Source organism: Oryzias latipes, chromosome 14 (assembly GCF_002234675.1).
Source record: "Oryzias latipes chromosome 14, ASM223467v1".
Lineage (NCBI taxonomy): Eukaryota > Metazoa > Chordata > Actinopteri > Beloniformes > Adrianichthyidae > Oryzias > Oryzias latipes.
In genome coordinates this window covers 8,583,615-8,600,587 of record NC_019872.2, presented here as the reverse complement: position 1 = coordinate 8,600,587, position 16,973 = coordinate 8,583,615, and the positions used below count along the sequence as shown (strand labels likewise).

The following is a 16,973-nucleotide window of genomic DNA, read 5'->3' as shown; positions in this document are numbered from 1 at the left end:
AGGAGGGAGCTTGTGACCCCCCCCCCCCCCACCATATTGTCTGTGTCACAAATATGCTCTTTTTCAAATTGCATTTCTTCATCTGCTCCTGAATCCCAACAATTTGAACAAGGACATAGTCAGAAATGCAATTTTGAGCGTCATTTTTTATTTATGTCCTCCCTCATCAGAAAAATATCACTAGAGAAGGTTAAAAACACAAAAAGCATGATTTTTATCAGAGTGGTTCTAAGTCTTGTATTTTAAATTAGCTTTTTTTTTTTTATTAATGTCCTGAGTGGCCATTTTAACAGCTGTGGTTACCTCTTGGAATAACAAAATCCTCTGTTTGTGTTGGTATTTTGTCTGTTTTTACCTATTTTTATTAGTTTGTTGTTGGTTGGGCTTAAAAGAGGAGAAGACAACTGGAGGTAAGCGGGCAATTGGGCAAAGAAAAGAGTGAAACAAAAGAAGAAGATAGACAAAACAGAAAACAAATACGCAGAAAGACCTGCTCAGATGAAAATCGTGTTTTTTGGGGTTTTTAACATGTTATTGTGGCATTTTTCTGACGATGGAGGACTTAAATAAAGAAAATTGAGCTTAAAATTGTATTTTTAAATATTTCTTTATTCAAATTGTTGTGAATTAGGAGCAGATTAAAAATGCAGTTTGAAAGAGAGCGTATTTGTGAAATAGAAAACACCATTGGTGGGCCACAAGCTCTCTGCTCCACTCCATTCTGATGCATCCACTTGCAGACAAATAGATCCATGTCCATCTTTGTTACCTCGTCCGCGCTGGCGTCTGGCTCAAAACTATATATGAGTGGAGGGAGCTGTAAGCTAGCTGGACAGTGTATTAGTGGAAGCTCTCATCAATGGGGAGGCGGGCTGGCAATGGCCCCACATATCTCAGAGGTGAATTTCTAATGAACTCCTGCCGCACTGCAGAAACTATGTACTAGAAAACTAACTATATTTAAACTATATTTAAGAACTGAAACTTGATTAGACATTTTAGTACAAGAGTAGTGTCCTTAAGGTTAAAACCGGGTACTAAATAATCAATGTTCACTCATTATCCTCCTAGCTCTTCATTGCTCAAAAATCTTAAGTTGCATGTGACACCAAGCCAAGGTCACAGGTCACAGGTCACATGTGGATAGCTTTATTCACTGACCCAGTGAAATACATCCATAACCCGTTTGTTTTTTTCTAAAACGTTTTCCCTCTAAATGGATTTTTTTTTTGCATTTTTGTGCCTCCTAATTCTACATTTTGTCTCATCATAGTCTAACACTACAATACTAAAAAAAAAACATTTCTTTTAATGATATCAAGCTCAAATATTTCTCATTATAAACTGCAATAAGTGTCAAAGTGAATTGGTTAGTTCAGATGCAGTAGTAAGCCTTTATTATTTGGAAATTTATCTCAGACATGAAGAAATAAAAAAAAGAACACACGGTCACTGTACCTGTGTGCCTTTTTGTTCTATCACAGGTTTAATACATTTGTTTTGAACAAAAACTGTTCCTTCTGTGTAAAGTAAGAGAAAAATATTTATTAAAGATGGAATCAACCAAACACACAACTCAACATAGAACATGATATATCTTATGATAAAATAAGCAAACAAACTTTCTACAGTGTGAAATGATCAAACTGAGACATCTTTTGTTTTGTATTTGTGCAAAATACGGCCTGTTCTTCACTATGTTGAAAAAAAAGCTAAACAGCAATAATGTAACTGCTCTATTATCGTTTTTCTTTCAAAAGATTGATAAGCCTTTGAGTTTTCTCACTGCCAATCTGTTTTTCACTCATGCTAGGCAGGGCTATGGGCTCACTGTGAGTATGCATCTGGTAATGAGGACAGACTTTCAGATGAGCAGACATTGGAGGGATATCAAGTTGGCGCCACGAGTCAACAGAGGAAAAAAGATGACTGAATTCCCACACCTGAAGAGAAGCAGAAGCAGAATCACAACGAGAAAAAAGGTCAAGTAAAAAGTGCAGACTAAACCTCACCAGTTTGGCTTCCCACTTGAACCTTCCCTGCATGCAGGCCTTCCTCCCCCATCGGAGGGTGACCATCCCTCTCTCGTGCAGCAGGGAGAAGCAGACCTGCCTCATGAGCCGCGACACCAGAGCCAGCTGACACAGAGACAGACTATCCAGAAAAGTGGCCATGTGGCACAGCACCTCAAAAGGCAGCGAGCTAAGAGAGTCCCCTCCCAGGTGTTCGCCCTCGTTGTCCTGAGCAGGGGAGGAGTCAGAAGGGCTTCCAGGTAAATTGGTTGGGCGCAAATTGAAACACTTTAGCTGCTGGCTGTTCAAGAGAAAGAGAAAAAGAAAAACAGGGAGGGGAGTGTGGGTCTTGCAGAGACTCACTTCATCAGTAACTGTTAGCAACAAAGTTAGCCAATTTTCTATTTTTTTGTTTCTGAACAATATCAGTGGTTATATAATTAGTCCTCTTAATAAAGAGTTTCAATAATAAAAGAGTTTCCACTAGTTCTGCGGCTACTGACAACATTATTGGCAATGCTTTATAATGTTATCATGACCCACTCCATTGAAATTGGATGATTCTGTTGTGTTATTAACACTTGTGGCATTATCGGATGACAGCAAACGTTTATGAAGAAACTTAAGCTCAATATTGCATTTCTGAGTACTTCTTTATTCCAATTGTTGAGAATCAGAGCAGATGAAAAAATGTCATTTAAAAAACTTGTAGTAGTGACCCCCATGCAGAGCTCCTGATTGGCTGCTTTGCTCCTTTAGAAAAAATTTTTTTTATATGGAAATGTTTTTGTTTGATGGGCCATGAGCTTCCTGTTCCGCCCCATTCTGATGCACTTACTTGCAGATAATTACATCTGTGTCCGTCTTTGTTTTCCTCGTCCGAGCTGGTATCTGGCTCATAACTGTACCTCTGGATAACTCCAATATTTCTCACTATTTTTGTTGCAAGTTAGATTGGGGCTTGTGAGTGTAAAGATAGATATTGGGAGGCAGGGCTGGGATTACTCCCTGCCAAAATTAACACCCACAACTCAGAAGTCAAATTCTACTGAACTACTACTGCTCTGCAGAAACTAGGTCCTAGAAAATTACACAGGCTTTTTGATTTTGGCTGAAAAGGCATAACAATAATAATTATAAGACCAATGGGAACGCCTTTACAATAGATCAAAAGATGATCAGAGTGAGACTTTTTTAAGGAATTGAGCTACGTTGTGGTGGAGGGACATCAGAATGTGATTTTAGATTTTAGGTTTTTACAATTTGTCAAAGAAAAGTGAGTGAATTTGTTAGTGAATTGCCCCTCATTGAGCAGGGTTTAAAAGGGACCAACAATCTAAATCTGAATACTTGAAACAAAATGTAAAATCAAAAGTGCAGTTGTACATCCACTTTCCCACATGGGAGGGATCCAGCTGGGATTTGAGGCACGTCCTTTCCAATGTGAGATGAGAGTGCAAACCACTACACCTCTATGCAGTCTTCTGCATTGGCATATGACTCTAATTAGTAAGTTTTATGTGTTGGGTGCCAGTGGCAAAACACACATATTAGCATGAATTGCGCTTTGGTACTTTGGTAATGTGTAAACTTTTTTTTTCAGTGTAATTTGATGAACAACACAAAAAACTATAGGGGGCAAAATTACAATGCAAACCTCAAGGTCAGAACTTGTACCTGAATGCTTCTCTTACTCTTCCAAGGATGATGGAAATGTAACAGTATATATATATATAGTAAAGCCGATCAACAGCCCAGCAAACCAAATGTGCGCTCACTTGTAGGTGACAGTGGCATCCTGTGAGGAGGGTTGAAATCTCCTCTGGCTGTATGTGCATCCCAAATAGGAAAGGGGGCATCTCTGCTCAAACCATCCACTTAAACACGTTTGGATGTCACTGTGCACATTCCTGTAAGTAAAAAGATGCTTCAGTGTGTCTAAATACAAGGTGTTATTAAACATTTCTGATAAATGAACACCTGAAGTGCGTGGAATATTCCTTGCGGTGGAAGGTGTGACCACAGATAAATGTAAAGGCGCAGCTTGCTCGATTGTTTCTGCTGTTCACGCTTTCCGCCTGCAGCTGCAGATGAAGCTTTAGTGGTCTGCCCGCCATCACCTCAGCCAGTGTTGTCTTCCCTTTGAAGGGTGCAGAGCGGAAAGAGTGTGTCTGCGTTCCTACATCAACATAAAGTCCATCTGCTCCTTTAGTCTCACTGATCTGCAACAAAACAGACCATCACCTCATGTTGCTTCAATGATAAACTGTTTGCACAAGTCAGAACGTTTTCATTCACTTAAATTCAGCTAGCAAAGCATGCTATGGTTCAACGTGCATTCTGTACCTTGTGACCCATAACAGCCTGCTCAGCATAGCCCAGGAGGGTGGCTTTGGCTTCGTCTGTAAACCAGGTGTCTTCGCTCACTTCGAGGTCAGAGGTGTCGACGCTGCAATGTTCAGTCTGCACACGAACAGCTGTGTCGTACTTGTGGACCCGCTCCCTGTAGTGGTAGCTGTCAGGGATCTGCCCATTAAAAGACAATTTGGGAGAAAATTCAAAAACTAAAATTACTTTCTAAACTTTTTGCCAAAAAAATGTGTCCATTTTTTATTTTACATTTTTAATTCAGATTACAGTTGAATTAAAACACGGTCAACTGGCAGACCTTACACCTGAGTCTTCTCTTCAAAACAAACCTGTCTGGATTACCTGTCACACTTACGCTCTATTTTATTTTAAGAAGATCCCCACAATTCTTCACTTGAGGTAGTTGGTCTTTTTTTCTACAGAAATTAAAAATGGAATTTGCTAATATTTGATTAGTAGTCAAATAAACTTCATTAAAACATGTTTTTGGGATTATCAAAACAAATTTCTTAATGACACAAATTTGCTTCCACAACTGAAATCAACCGTCCTGTGAAAGGTTGTGACTTTTATAATGGGACCCCCAAAACTTAGACTATTTGATTCTACATTCAAGTTCAAAATGATTTATTTCCTTGTTAAGGTTTGACTTGAAATTACTTTTATTCAACCAGGAAGTTTCTTCTCAGTTAGAATTGACACAGGCAGAAGGGTGATGCACAAGAAATGGTTTTATGAAAAAAACAAAAACAATACAAAAAAAACAACAATTCCTTATTTTGTAACGACATTTAAAGAAAAAATAATGCCCAAAATCTTCCAGGGAATATGAGGAACTTCACGCTTGACTGTCTGTCTCCAGCTTCCCTTAGAAAAACTGATAATTTCTGCTTTAGGGAGCAGTTCAGATCTGGCTCAAAACCCATTTTCCAAATATTACCAGTTAGCATTTTCCCTTTTAACTCAATACCTGTTCAAATAAAAAGATTATCAATCAGTAACCTGGAGTTTTCAGATTTCAGGTGCATGGATAATTGAACATTGGGAACAACATGGATAAAAGACAAACAATAAGATGACTCCACATTTTTTCTCAAACATTGGCAAAAAAACATAGCAGTATTTTGAAATCATCACCTTGAAAGTGCGCACAGTCTGCACTGGAATGGGCTCCAGGCTGCCGTAGACGAAGTCTTTTTCCCTCGGAGTGCAGGCCTCAATTTGTCCAAAAGCAAGCAGCATGCGGCCGTGATGCACTACATACATGTTGTACTCTTGAGGGGTGAGTTCCTGCCCGAGGCGGTCCAGAACCCCCTCTTGCCACGGGGCTTGCCCGGTCCTGCTTGTGTCGTGCTCACTGAGGTTTGTGGCAGCAGCAGAAGTATCGGGCTCTAAGTTTGTGCGAGTTGCGTTTGTTTTGTCCTGCATCCCAGCCTCTTCTGGATCTCTGCCATGGCGGTTGATTCCCTTCTCTCCAGAGGACCGGGCTTGCCTTTCGGTCTCTAGTTTTTCCTGAGCAACAGTGCAGCCCCCCTTGTCCATGCTAAACATCATCTCCATCAGGTTGAACTTCTCTTTGTTAAAGACCAAACCCTGTTTGGAACTATTCTGTGCTACTTCTTCCACACCGATGCTCTCAAATGCACTTTTTGGGGGGAGTCCTGTAGAAAAAGAAAATGGAATGATGTTTGTTACAGTTTAAATTGGTGCTCATTTGCAATATCATTGTGTGTATTCAGATAAAATATTTAGACACATTTTTTATTTTATTTTATTTAGGTTTCTAAAATAAAATTACTTGGATGTTTGATTTTAAGGGAGGGCTTATTGATTGGATTTACATGATTAACAGTTAATTTAATTTTTTTAATTTTAATTTAAAATATTAATGATAGGAAAACTTGCAGCTATGGAAATTGTCCATATTAACCCACATTAAAATAGAGTAGCTTGAACCATAAAATTGAACCAAAACTGAGTGCACCAGTCCTCACTTTAGGTTAGCATATAGATAATCTTAAATTAAGAAATTCTCTGACTGAAACTGTTGACTTTGTGCATGCAGCTAAACTTGTGCTCAATAAAAAAAAAAAAAAACATTCTTTGTTAAAGACAAAAATCGATTTTTCTTCAGATTGTAACATTTAATCAAAACTCCAACTCTTGTTTTATCCCAACTAACCTTGACTTGGATCTTGAGGTTGCTCTTCGCTGACCGTCCATCCTGTTGCTGCCTCCTTCCTCTCCTCTTCCTTTATTTCCTCCTCATCCTCCTCCATCAACTCTGGATAGAGCGGCTTCATTCTGAGGCGTTCATACAGATCTGTTTGATCAACCAAAGACATGGCAACATCCAGAGCTCCGTTCTGAGCTGCACTCTCCTCCAGAACATTGTCCTGCAGGGCTTTGAAGCCATGTGGGTCTGTGTCGTCAGTTGGCCAGCGCAGCCACTCCATGGAGCAGCACACCACGCTGGCCGGACACACCTGGAGGTGGGCTGCCCTGGAGGAGCGCGGCAGCTGGACCGGACAGCCGTACTCTGCATTGAGGCAGGGCACTCTCACGTTGGGACAGAGCAGCAGGTGATCCTCCTCCTTGCACAGGTGGAAGAGGGCGCCGCAGAGGAGGCGGCAGGGGATCAGCGCACAGCACACTGAGGCCTCCACCCGAGCCCTGCAGCATCGGCTGAAACAGGAATCGCAGTGGACGTGCTGCCGCTGCCTGGAGGCTCGAGAACGATGACTCTGTAGGAGCCAAAATGAAGCAGAAAACACCAACTTCATTGTTTTTAGAATGCCAGAGATATTTATTCATTTACAATCATATTCTTAGAATAGCTCCTCTCCTTTTCTGCTGTCTGCACTGGTTCCTGTTACCGGTAAATTCTTCACTCACTTCACCTGTGTCTCCCTCTACTTAAACTGCTCTCTGTCTTCACCTGGTGCTACAGTGTGAAGTGTTGGTAGCCTATCCTCCAGCCTGTCAATTCTTGTGTGCCTTTTTGCAATTTTTGACCTGTATGCTGTGACCAAATAAGTTTTGCCCAAAGCCCTGACCTCTACTTTTGCATATTTGGATTTGAACCTTGCCTGTTGGACTGGAGTTAGTAGTCGAGTATTCTATATAAGCTCTCTGAGCTAATACCTCCAATTTAATCTTCTTCCTAGGAGATCTGTTGGGAGGATTCTCTCTGATATCCCCATTACTCCACTGGTCAGAGGGATCCTGAGGCCTCCTTAAGCTCCAAATATCTGTTTGTTTACCTCCAGTTACCCATTTTTGTTTCTCCAAATAAGTCAGCATCATCCAGGGTTTCTGCTATCTAGTGTGACTTTAATTTTTTACATTTTTTTGCAATCCAGAAGATTAAATCTGATTTCCAAAACCATTGTTTTTCAACAGGAAATGTTATTTTGCTGTGTAGATCTAGGTCTGTGTTTTTCACTTTTTCACAAGAATAAAAGAATTCCACTCACCATGGTTTCTTGCTTTTTGTGACTCTGCGGAAAAAAGACAAAAAAAAAGAAGGGTGTGATTCACCTTCAGATCTAACACAATCTGACAAAGGTCAGAAATCCCTTCCCTCTTGCTTCTTTCTACCTTAATTAACAGAACGGTGGCAATTGGTAATTATAATATAATTGGTTAAAAAAACAGAATCACAGATTCTGTGTTAACTTCAGAAACAATAAGCAAAGGTTTAATTGACTGATCAGAAAGAAACTGAATCTTATATCCTCCAGGTAAAGTTTGATGAATGTTACGCGCTGTTTTTGTCCTGAAAAAGAAGGGAATAAATCAAAGCCATTTAAATAAAATGTACAGATCTGTGCTTTAACTGAAAATAACAGCAGAATAAAATCCAAAGCTGATACAAACACTTTCCTACCAAGCTACCTTGCAGATAAACAGATTAGAAGTGTATTTTATTGCTGATTTGAATGATTTTATAGAAAAGAGTAAATGTGTGTGGTTAAAACAACTTAAAACCCCAAAAAGATTAAACAAAACAACAAGACTATAACCAGTTTTTAGCTATCATGTCAACAGCAATTTCTCCAGATGAGGAGACACAACATATTTAGACAAAATCCAAGATGAATTAAACATGTCTTACCAGCTCAGACGTGTTGTTTTTGTCTCTTAGGTTTTACAAAGTAGCTCCAAGTCCTTGAGTGTGCGTCCTTTAACTGGCAGGTTAAAATTAGACAAGAAATATCCAAGAGGTTCCGGAGGAAAAAATAACACCCCCTCAGTTTGACTTTGCTGTAGTAATGTTAAAAGTTTACACAAACCTGCACAATCTTGGTTAAAGGAAAGTATTATTAAATTATTTTATTCTTAAAATTTGAATTGACTGCTGGAAAAAGGTTGAGCGACTTAAATCTCCACCAGAGGACACTGTTTATTTATGAATGAATCTCTGAGTCGAGTCTAAAGCCCTAAGGTGACCAATGTCGGCCAACGACAGCAGCATATTATGAATCCGTCTTTTTATTGGAATGGATTGGAGGGCTGTTAACCTAAACCACGTGTCTGACCACCTGTGCAACATTGCTCAGTCAGTGCCCCGGCTCTATTTATAACACATACTTAACACAAACACTGGATCTTTCAATGCACATGGCAGTTCAGTCAGCGGTTCTCTTCTTGGAAAGTCAGATAGGTAAGGCAAAAGCAGATTGTTCCTTTTTTAAATCATAAGACTTTCAGTCATTGTGTGTTTGTTTCTGTTTGTTTTGGGGATTGATCCCAGAGTCTTAGAAAGTAAAGGTGTCCTCTTTTCCTACAGGGGGATCAGTGTGTTGCTTCACATTAGGAAACTTAATGGGAGAAGATTAAAAAGATGGTAAGATTTTGGTCTCTGTGTAAAAAAAAACCTCAAACCATTGATAATTATTTCACTTGTTAGCGGGAAAATTATTTTTATTGTAACACTAACCGACCACTTAATTAAGTACACCTTGCTAGTACTTGGTTGGAGCCCCTATTGCCTTAATCTTTTGTGGCATCGATTCAACAAGGTACTGGAAACATTCCTTACAGAATTTGGTCCATTTTGACATGATTGCATCACACAGTTGCTGCAGATTTGTCAGCTACACATCCATGATGCCTATCTGCCGTTTAACCATGTCCCAAAGGTGGTGTATTGGGTTGAGATCTGGTGACTGTGGAAGACATTTGAGTCCAGGGAACTCATTGACATTACCAAGAAACCAGTCCGAGGTTATTCCAGCTCTATGACATGGTGCGTTATCCTGCTGGAAATAGCCATCAGACGATGGTACACTGTGGTCATAAATGGATGGACATGGTCAGCAACAGCACTTAGATAGGCTGTGGTGTTGTAATCATGCTCAGTTGGTACCAAGGGGCCCAAAGTGAGCCAAGAAAATGTCCCCCACACCATTACACCACCACCACCAGCCTGAACCGTTGATACAAGGCAGGATGGATCCATGCTTTCATGTTGTTGATGCCAAATTCTGACTCAATCATCCAAATGCCACAGGAGTGGCACCCGGAGTGGTCTTCAGCTGCTGGAGTCCATCTTCCTCAAGGCTGGACGTGTTCTGCGTTCAGAGATGCTCTTCTGCAGACATTGGTTGTGACCAGTGGTTATCTGAGTTACTGTTGTCTTTCTGTCAGCTGCAACCAGTCTGGTCATTCTCCTCTGACCTCTGGCATCAACAAGGCATTTCCACCCACAGAACTGCTGGCCATTGTATGTTTTCTCTTTTCTGGACCATTCTCTGTAAACCCTAGAGATGCTTGTGGGTAACAATCCCAGTTGCTGCCGTGTGATTCACTGATTACAATTTTGTGTTAACAAGGAGTTGGACAGGTGTTCCTAATTAGGTGGCTAGTGAGTGTATGTTGTTATGTTTTTTAGGTCTCTCATAATTCTTTTTTGAACCTAATTTTTTGGAACTTAATGCAGCATGAATGAAAATCCTTTTTCATTTTGGCTCGGTCAGAGTCATCGCTCTCGAGCCTCCAGGCAGCGGCAGCACGTCCACTGCGATTCCTGTTACAGCCGATGCTGCAGGGCTCGGGTGGAGGCCTCAGTGTGCTGTGCGCTGATCCCCTGCCGTCTGCTCTGCGGCGCCCTCTTCCACCTGTGCAAGGAGGAGGATCACCTGCTGCTCTGTCCCAACGTGAGAGTGCCCTGCCTCAATGCAGAGTACGGCTGTCCGGTCCAGCTGCCGCGCTCCTCCAGGGCAGCCCACCTCCAGGTGTGTCCAGCCAGCGTGGTGTGCTGCTCCATGGAGTGGAACCGCTGGCCGGTCAACGATGCTCATTCTCATCCCAACACAGAGCTGCATGAGAACTTGCTGAAAGAGCAAAGTGAATGTCTTGACCTGGGCTTGGCCCTGAAAGACCAGCAGCAGCTGTTTCACTCCATAAAAATGAAGAATCTGTTCCCGGAGCTGCTTCAGAGTGTAGAGGAAGAGGATGGAGAAGAGGAAAGAAGAAAAGAAAAAGAGAAGAAGAAAAAAGTTTCACAGGACAAGGAGGCAGCAGAGAGGGCAGCTGCAGAAGAAGCAAGTCAAACACTTTGGGAGTCTTTTAACAAGTTTAACATCAACCTCCCCAGTGAGAACGAGAGTGAAGATGATGGTGAGGTCGAAAACCAGCCTGTACTCACTCAGGAAGAAAGGGAGGCTATTGCCAGGGCCTCAAATGTGGATCCTGATAATTTGGAAAGCTATAATGCCTGGGAGCGCATGTTCAGTATGGAGATGAGTGGCTGTCGGGAGACCGAAGCGACTGCTGTGGCAGGAAAAGGAAAGAGTAAGGGGAATAGAAAAGGCTTGAATACTCTGACAGAAGAGGATGAGGCAGCAGCATCTAGCAGCTCCAAAGCAGTGGCCGGTGCATGTCCCACACCATCTTCCTCGTGCTCTGCTGTAAAACCGAAGAAGACCTTTGTGTACGGACACGTGGAGCCAATGAAAATCATCACAGTGCGCACCTTTAAAGTCCCTACCAGCTTTTCTGCAAGGCACAGCCGCATCCGCAACCCTGGATTTTACAAGAAGGAATCTAAAATTGTGGATACCAGTGACCTGGGTGTGGGGGTGGAGAGCATGCCAGTGTGGGAGGAAGTTCAGGTGAGACAACTGGCCTATTGAGTCGACCACAGAGGTTGAAAATCCTACACAGATTACACAATTATAATCTTCTTATAACAGTTTTTTTAAATGGAATAGACCAGGTTGATTAATTGACTTAAAACTGCAAAAACTGAGATTTAAATGCGCATGATTTAAAATTTAAAATTTAATCACCAAAAATCATTAGATTGTATAAAATCAGAGGGAAATGTTGGTTTTGTGGATGAGGCAGGCAAATGTTTAGGTCCTGAGTGTAAAAATATCCATTTAATATAGTAATTTATCTGGATGTTAGAATGTTTCAACATTCAACCATGTAATTTTTTGGGTAAGATTTAATGTTTAAAGCGATTTAAGTAAATCTTTCTATCTCAAGTTATTCGAATTAGTTTCATTTAATTCATTTGTTTGTGGTTTTGCGGTCTCATTTATGAATTGCACGTTTCTAGGTTTGTATTTCTTGTAATAACAAAAAGTTAATTCCAATAATTTAGCTTAGATTTCCCTTTTTTTTGTTAAATTATATCTGTTTGTAGAAATGAAAAACATTTTTAATAGAAATCGTTGTGATGGGCTCCTTTGTGTGAGTGTGTTTTGTCTGAAAAGTGTCTTTTTTTGCTTTTTATCATGTTCATTCTAGCTTCAAAATGTTTTACGTCATTTTATTTGACTGTTCAGGCGTCCCTGCTATGCTCCTTGGAGAAAGAGTGTAGGGGTCACCTCATTGCAGAGACCGTTAGCTCAGACAGCCTGTTGACAGACGAAGGCACGCAGACCTTCAACTTCCAGTCCGCTCCTTTCGGGAAAAACATGTCACTCATTGACCTGACTGCAAGCAAACCACTGGAGCTGCACCTTCAGTTGCAAGTGGAGGGCGTCACTAGCCGTCACCATAAGGCAAACTCCACCTTTACCTTTGTTTGTGGACGCACTTTCCAGCGCAGAGAATATGGCAAACATTATAAGTGAGTTTCCTGTATCGACATGGAGATGCAAAGCTGTTTCTTTAAAGCAGTCAACGTAATAAACTTAATGTTGCCCACAGTTAACATTAAATCAAAAAAAGAAAACATTCATTTTAACAAATGTTAAAATGACCAATGAAAGGACATTGATCAACTTTAGTTTTAGTGATGACTTTTGTGGTTGTTTACAGGAACATCCACTGTGACATTCAAATGAGCGTGAATGGCTGGTTTGAGCAGCGATGCCCTCTGGCATACCTGGGATGCACCTACAACCAGAGGAGGTTTCAGCCTTTAACTCATGAGGCCACTGTCAACTACAAGTAAGAACAAAAAAGAAAAACACGGTTTTCTAAGCATTGATAGAAAAGGCCAAGATAGTAACTGCAAACAGATAATGACGCGTTTAGTAAATCAACTTCATTATTTCCTGAATCCTCTTTAACAATAATCTTGTGTGTTGTTTTTGTATTTGGATCCTTAAAAAAAGGAATGATGAGCAGAATTTACATCAGCTGTAGCTTTAAATCTAGAAAATTTAGACCCTAACATTGAAATGTAGATTTGTCCTCAGGATGTCAAAGACAGACTCGAACAGACTACTGCTTTCACAGATGTTTAAACAAAACATGGCAAGTATAGAAAATATTTGATTGATTGCAAGAATTTAATAAAACGTATGTGTAATGTGGATATACATGAAACAACATCAATATTTTAAATCAGAATACAGACATTTGTTGCCAGCTTTTAACATTAACTCTTAATTAACAGTTTTGTAAGATTAAAAATGGGAAACCATCCTTGCTTTAGTCAGATTTTTTTAAGAACTCCTACTTTTTATATTCTTTATTTTCAATGGTCAAAAAGTCAAATTTTACAAAAGAAAAATATTAGAAAATATATATAAATCACAATTCTGTCTTTTAAGACGACTTTGGGCTAAACCATTGCTCTAAACTAAAAGTTATGTTGAAAACACATAAAATTGTGATAATAATTGTGATGAAAATGATTTTTCCATAACAGTTTTACAAAATGAACTGCTAAATGACTAAAACAACTTCCTACATTTTATTTAACATTAAATATCAAACTATTCATGCAAACCAAACTATTGCTAAGCAGAAATTTACTCCCCTTCCCTGGGTTTAGTGTGAGCCACCAAGTACATTGTGCACAACTATCACAATTATCATTGGCACAGTCCATTAAAATTAAGGAAGATTTCACTTCAAAGGAAAAGAAAAGTTAAGTAGAGACAAGGCCAAATAAACACAAGTCTTCTAAACTGCATCCATGTATAGAGACCAACAAAATATTACATAAATTACATACAATACAATACAATAAGGGGTTTACATGTATCTCACTCACAGGATTCATTTTCCTAAAGTTTTATTGTAAATATTTCTAAATAAAAACCAAATATTTAAGTTCATCCTACTTTTCAGTCCGGATTTGGGCTGCTTCGGCCTGCATCCCACTGTTCCTGTGTCTATGACCGACTCCTCCGACGCCCAAAAGAGGAGACGAGGTCAAAATGAAAGAGGAGATGACTCTTTAAGTTCACTTCCGTATGAGGTCCTATGCCATATAGCCAGTTTCCTGGACAGCTTGTCCCTGTCCCAGCTGGCCTTGGTGTCCCCCCTCATGAGGCAGGTGTGTTCGTCTCTGCTGCAAGAGAGAGGGATGGTCACCCTCTGCTGGGAGAAGACGTCCTCACATGGAAAGATCAAGTGGAAGGTGAAGCAGAAGGTAAGTGTGATCATAAGAGGCTCAGGATTACATACTCTGGGATTATTCTAGATTTTTTTCTTTTAAATCTTGGGAGTTAAAGTGCTTGAAGTTGTTTCAACAATGCGGAGTGCAGTCAATATGGTCTTGTGTCGCTAGGGTTGTATAGTGTAAGCGGGATCAAAATAAATTTTGGTTTAAGATGACAGCCTCTGTCAAGATTCATGTTTGTCCTATTTTGGTGTGTAAGGTTATAACTACATACATATTTACTTTTGCCTGGTTCTGTGTCAGACTTAATATTTTTAATGTTTTTTTTCCCCATTTATTGGAGTGTGACATGAACTAAAATGACCAATACGCTCATTTTGTTTATGCTATCAGGTCACATGATGTGTTTAGTCTAAATGAATGAATGAATGAATGAATGAAAACTTTATTAATCCCAACAAGGAGAAACTCAGTTCCAGTACATCTCGATGAAGAAGGTCAGACAAACAGCAACACAGGATACACACACACATCTCGAGAGGTTACTGAGGTCAATGCAGCCGAGCGCCTTAGATGACCTGCGCCGGCGCACCTTTGTATGGCATGCAGATGGACCACGAAGAGGGCCGGGGGTTGGGTTTGGTGACAAAAAAAAGTCGTATCCCTACACTGCGTACAATGTGTTGATACAAGAAAAAAACTACACCGTTTAAACACAAATAGCACATATTCAGACAAAGACACAGTACATGAGGCTCAGGGGGGAAACGGTGGTGGACGGGAGTGGGGGGCCCCCCGTGAGTCTGTCCATCAGGTGCAGCTCCGTGAGCCAGGCACATCTTCCGGGCAGCTCACAGAGGAGGTAGGGAGGGGGTTGGTAAGCCGAGGACAAGCAGGGAGGGGGTGAGTTGCAGTTATCAACCCTCAAGAACAGCTGCTGTAGTCCACTCTGTAGAAGCGGCTTTGTTTTGGTGGAGCCAAGGACAGTTGTCCATAGCTCCTTCGGGGAGTCTGATTAGATAAAATACTTTTGGGCGCCAGCAGGTTGTTTGTACTGCCGGCAAAGTCCTTGACTGGCTCTTCGCTTTGTGTGAGGCAGAGATTGATCCGAATGAGAAGTGGGTGAATTTAGCCCAGTCTTCCCTCAAATCTGGGCAGAAACTTGCTCCAAGGTGGCATCCATCTTCCGCACAAGTTCAGGGGTCTCAAGCAATCTGCTTAAGTGGGCAAGACAAGCACAGAGCTTTTGATCCTACATTAATTGGATAAAGTAAGTTTTAATATTACTCTCTGGCAGCGTTTTGGCTTCAATTTTCATCATTTTTAAAGCAACACTTGTCTGAATCAGGCCCTTTGTGACAAGTCAATACTTCTTTCGGAAAAGTTGTGGAAGCGGTCTGAAATTTACTGCCACAGTAGATTTTAGGTGTCCTCCTCTACAGAGATTAGAGGTAAAGTCCATAATAGATTTTTTGTCTCCTTTAGTAGATCAGGTGCATAAACACCGATCACTTTCATGACATGCTGATGTCAACTGTGGCCAAATCTGAATTCTTCCCCTGTAGCTTCTCCTTACCTCTGCATTTAGCCCTTTAAACATATCTTTATGGAAAAATAGTGTCTTCTCATTTGGACATCACTCCTAACTATTGACATCATCAACAGTCACCGGTCATCCGCGTTAGCGCGGAGCTGCCAGCGCTCAGAAAATGCATGACATCAGTTTTATAACTTTAAAAAGTCATGCTAAAACAAAAATCATTACTTACATTTACGTGTAAACTTCTGTGCTTCAGAGCACACCCACGTAAAGAAAACATTTATCGTCGGATTACTTTCGCCACAGAGCCCTTTCAGAAAAAACTATTTGGAACACCCCATCCCTCCAAATGCCCTCACAATTAGAGGGATAGGGGGAAGCCGGACGAATTTGGATTCAGCCTTTGAGTCAAGATGATCCCCTCGCCCTTAAGGTTTCAGGTTTTTTTAAATTTGCCCGCAGTCTTTGGAGGAAATTTCACATTTGATTTACCTTGGTTTATGGCAAGAACAGGAAGAAATTTCTTTTTTTGTTTTGGATTCCTGGTGTGCATTAGTTGTAAAAAGAAGAAAAAAAGTTTGAATATAAAGAGATTTTTAAAAAAAAGAGAAAAAGTTTGAGTTTGGTCCTGAATTACTTTCCATAATTGTCTCGTTTTTCCTCAAATTCAGGGCCTGAACATTATTGATGTGTTGGGAAAAGATATGAGCTGTCGCCTTATTAGGAAGGAAATGTAACATGTACCAAAAATGTTTTCAACATTTGCTCATCTCTGCAGGCTTGGCAGTTCAGCACTTTGTTTTCTCCTGTGGATGCTTGGTGTTTCCGAAATGTGCCGTCCATCTCGGAGCATCTAAAAGTTTGTCCATACAATAAGATAGAATCCAAGATGGAGAAGATTCGCCTTCCACGTGTCAGAAGAGAAACCCAAAGCAACACAAGCTGTAAAAATTCAACACTGGTTTCCATGTTCCAGCAGAACAAGAGGATAATGATGTAAAAGACATCCATCTTCTTTCTTTTATTTTGTGTGTTTTTAGAAGAACAGCAATATTTAAAAAAAAAAAAAAGAGCCTGTAGCAACTACCGTATATAACTATAGCAAAGCAGATATAGTGTCGCAGTTGGGCACAAATGTAATATTGTTTTCTGAAATGATTAAAAAACAAAACGAAACAAAAAAAAACTACAAGAAATTTAGAACCAGGTTTAGGCTAAAAATTATGTTTTATCAAAG

At 40.4% G+C, this 16,973-nt stretch overlaps 2 protein-coding genes across 2 annotated transcripts; one reads left to right on the top strand and one right to left on the bottom strand.

The window, feature by feature from the left end:
• Window positions 1-1,380: 1,380 nt before the first annotated feature.
• On the bottom strand, window positions 1,381-8,834 carry LOC101162230 (F-box only protein 40). Its single transcript, XM_011483255.2, has 9 exons — window positions 8,500-8,834; window positions 7,859-7,882; window positions 6,565-7,126; window positions 5,520-6,043; window positions 4,359-4,538; window positions 3,993-4,234; window positions 3,791-3,922; window positions 2,013-2,313; window positions 1,381-1,943 (listed from the first exon to the last, which is right to left on the bottom strand). Exons 2-9 carry the CDS (start codon window positions 7,859-7,861, stop codon window positions 1,740-1,742), a joined length of 2,148 nt encoding a protein of 715 aa, XP_011481557.1. The 5' UTR covers window positions 7,862-7,882; window positions 8,500-8,834; the 3' UTR covers window positions 1,381-1,739.
• A 100-nt stretch (window positions 8,835-8,934) lies between these two features.
• LOC101161988 (F-box only protein 40) lies at window positions 8,935-16,806 on the top strand. The gene is made up of 7 exons (XM_023962849.1): window positions 8,935-9,048; window positions 9,175-9,231; window positions 10,364-11,500; window positions 12,182-12,468; window positions 12,660-12,791; window positions 13,923-14,226; window positions 16,515-16,806. Exons 2-7 carry the CDS (start codon window positions 9,229-9,231, stop codon window positions 16,734-16,736), a joined length of 2,085 nt encoding a protein of 694 aa, XP_023818617.1. The 5' UTR covers window positions 8,935-9,048; window positions 9,175-9,228; the 3' UTR covers window positions 16,737-16,806.
• The last annotated feature ends 167 nt before the right edge of the window (window positions 16,807-16,973 follow it).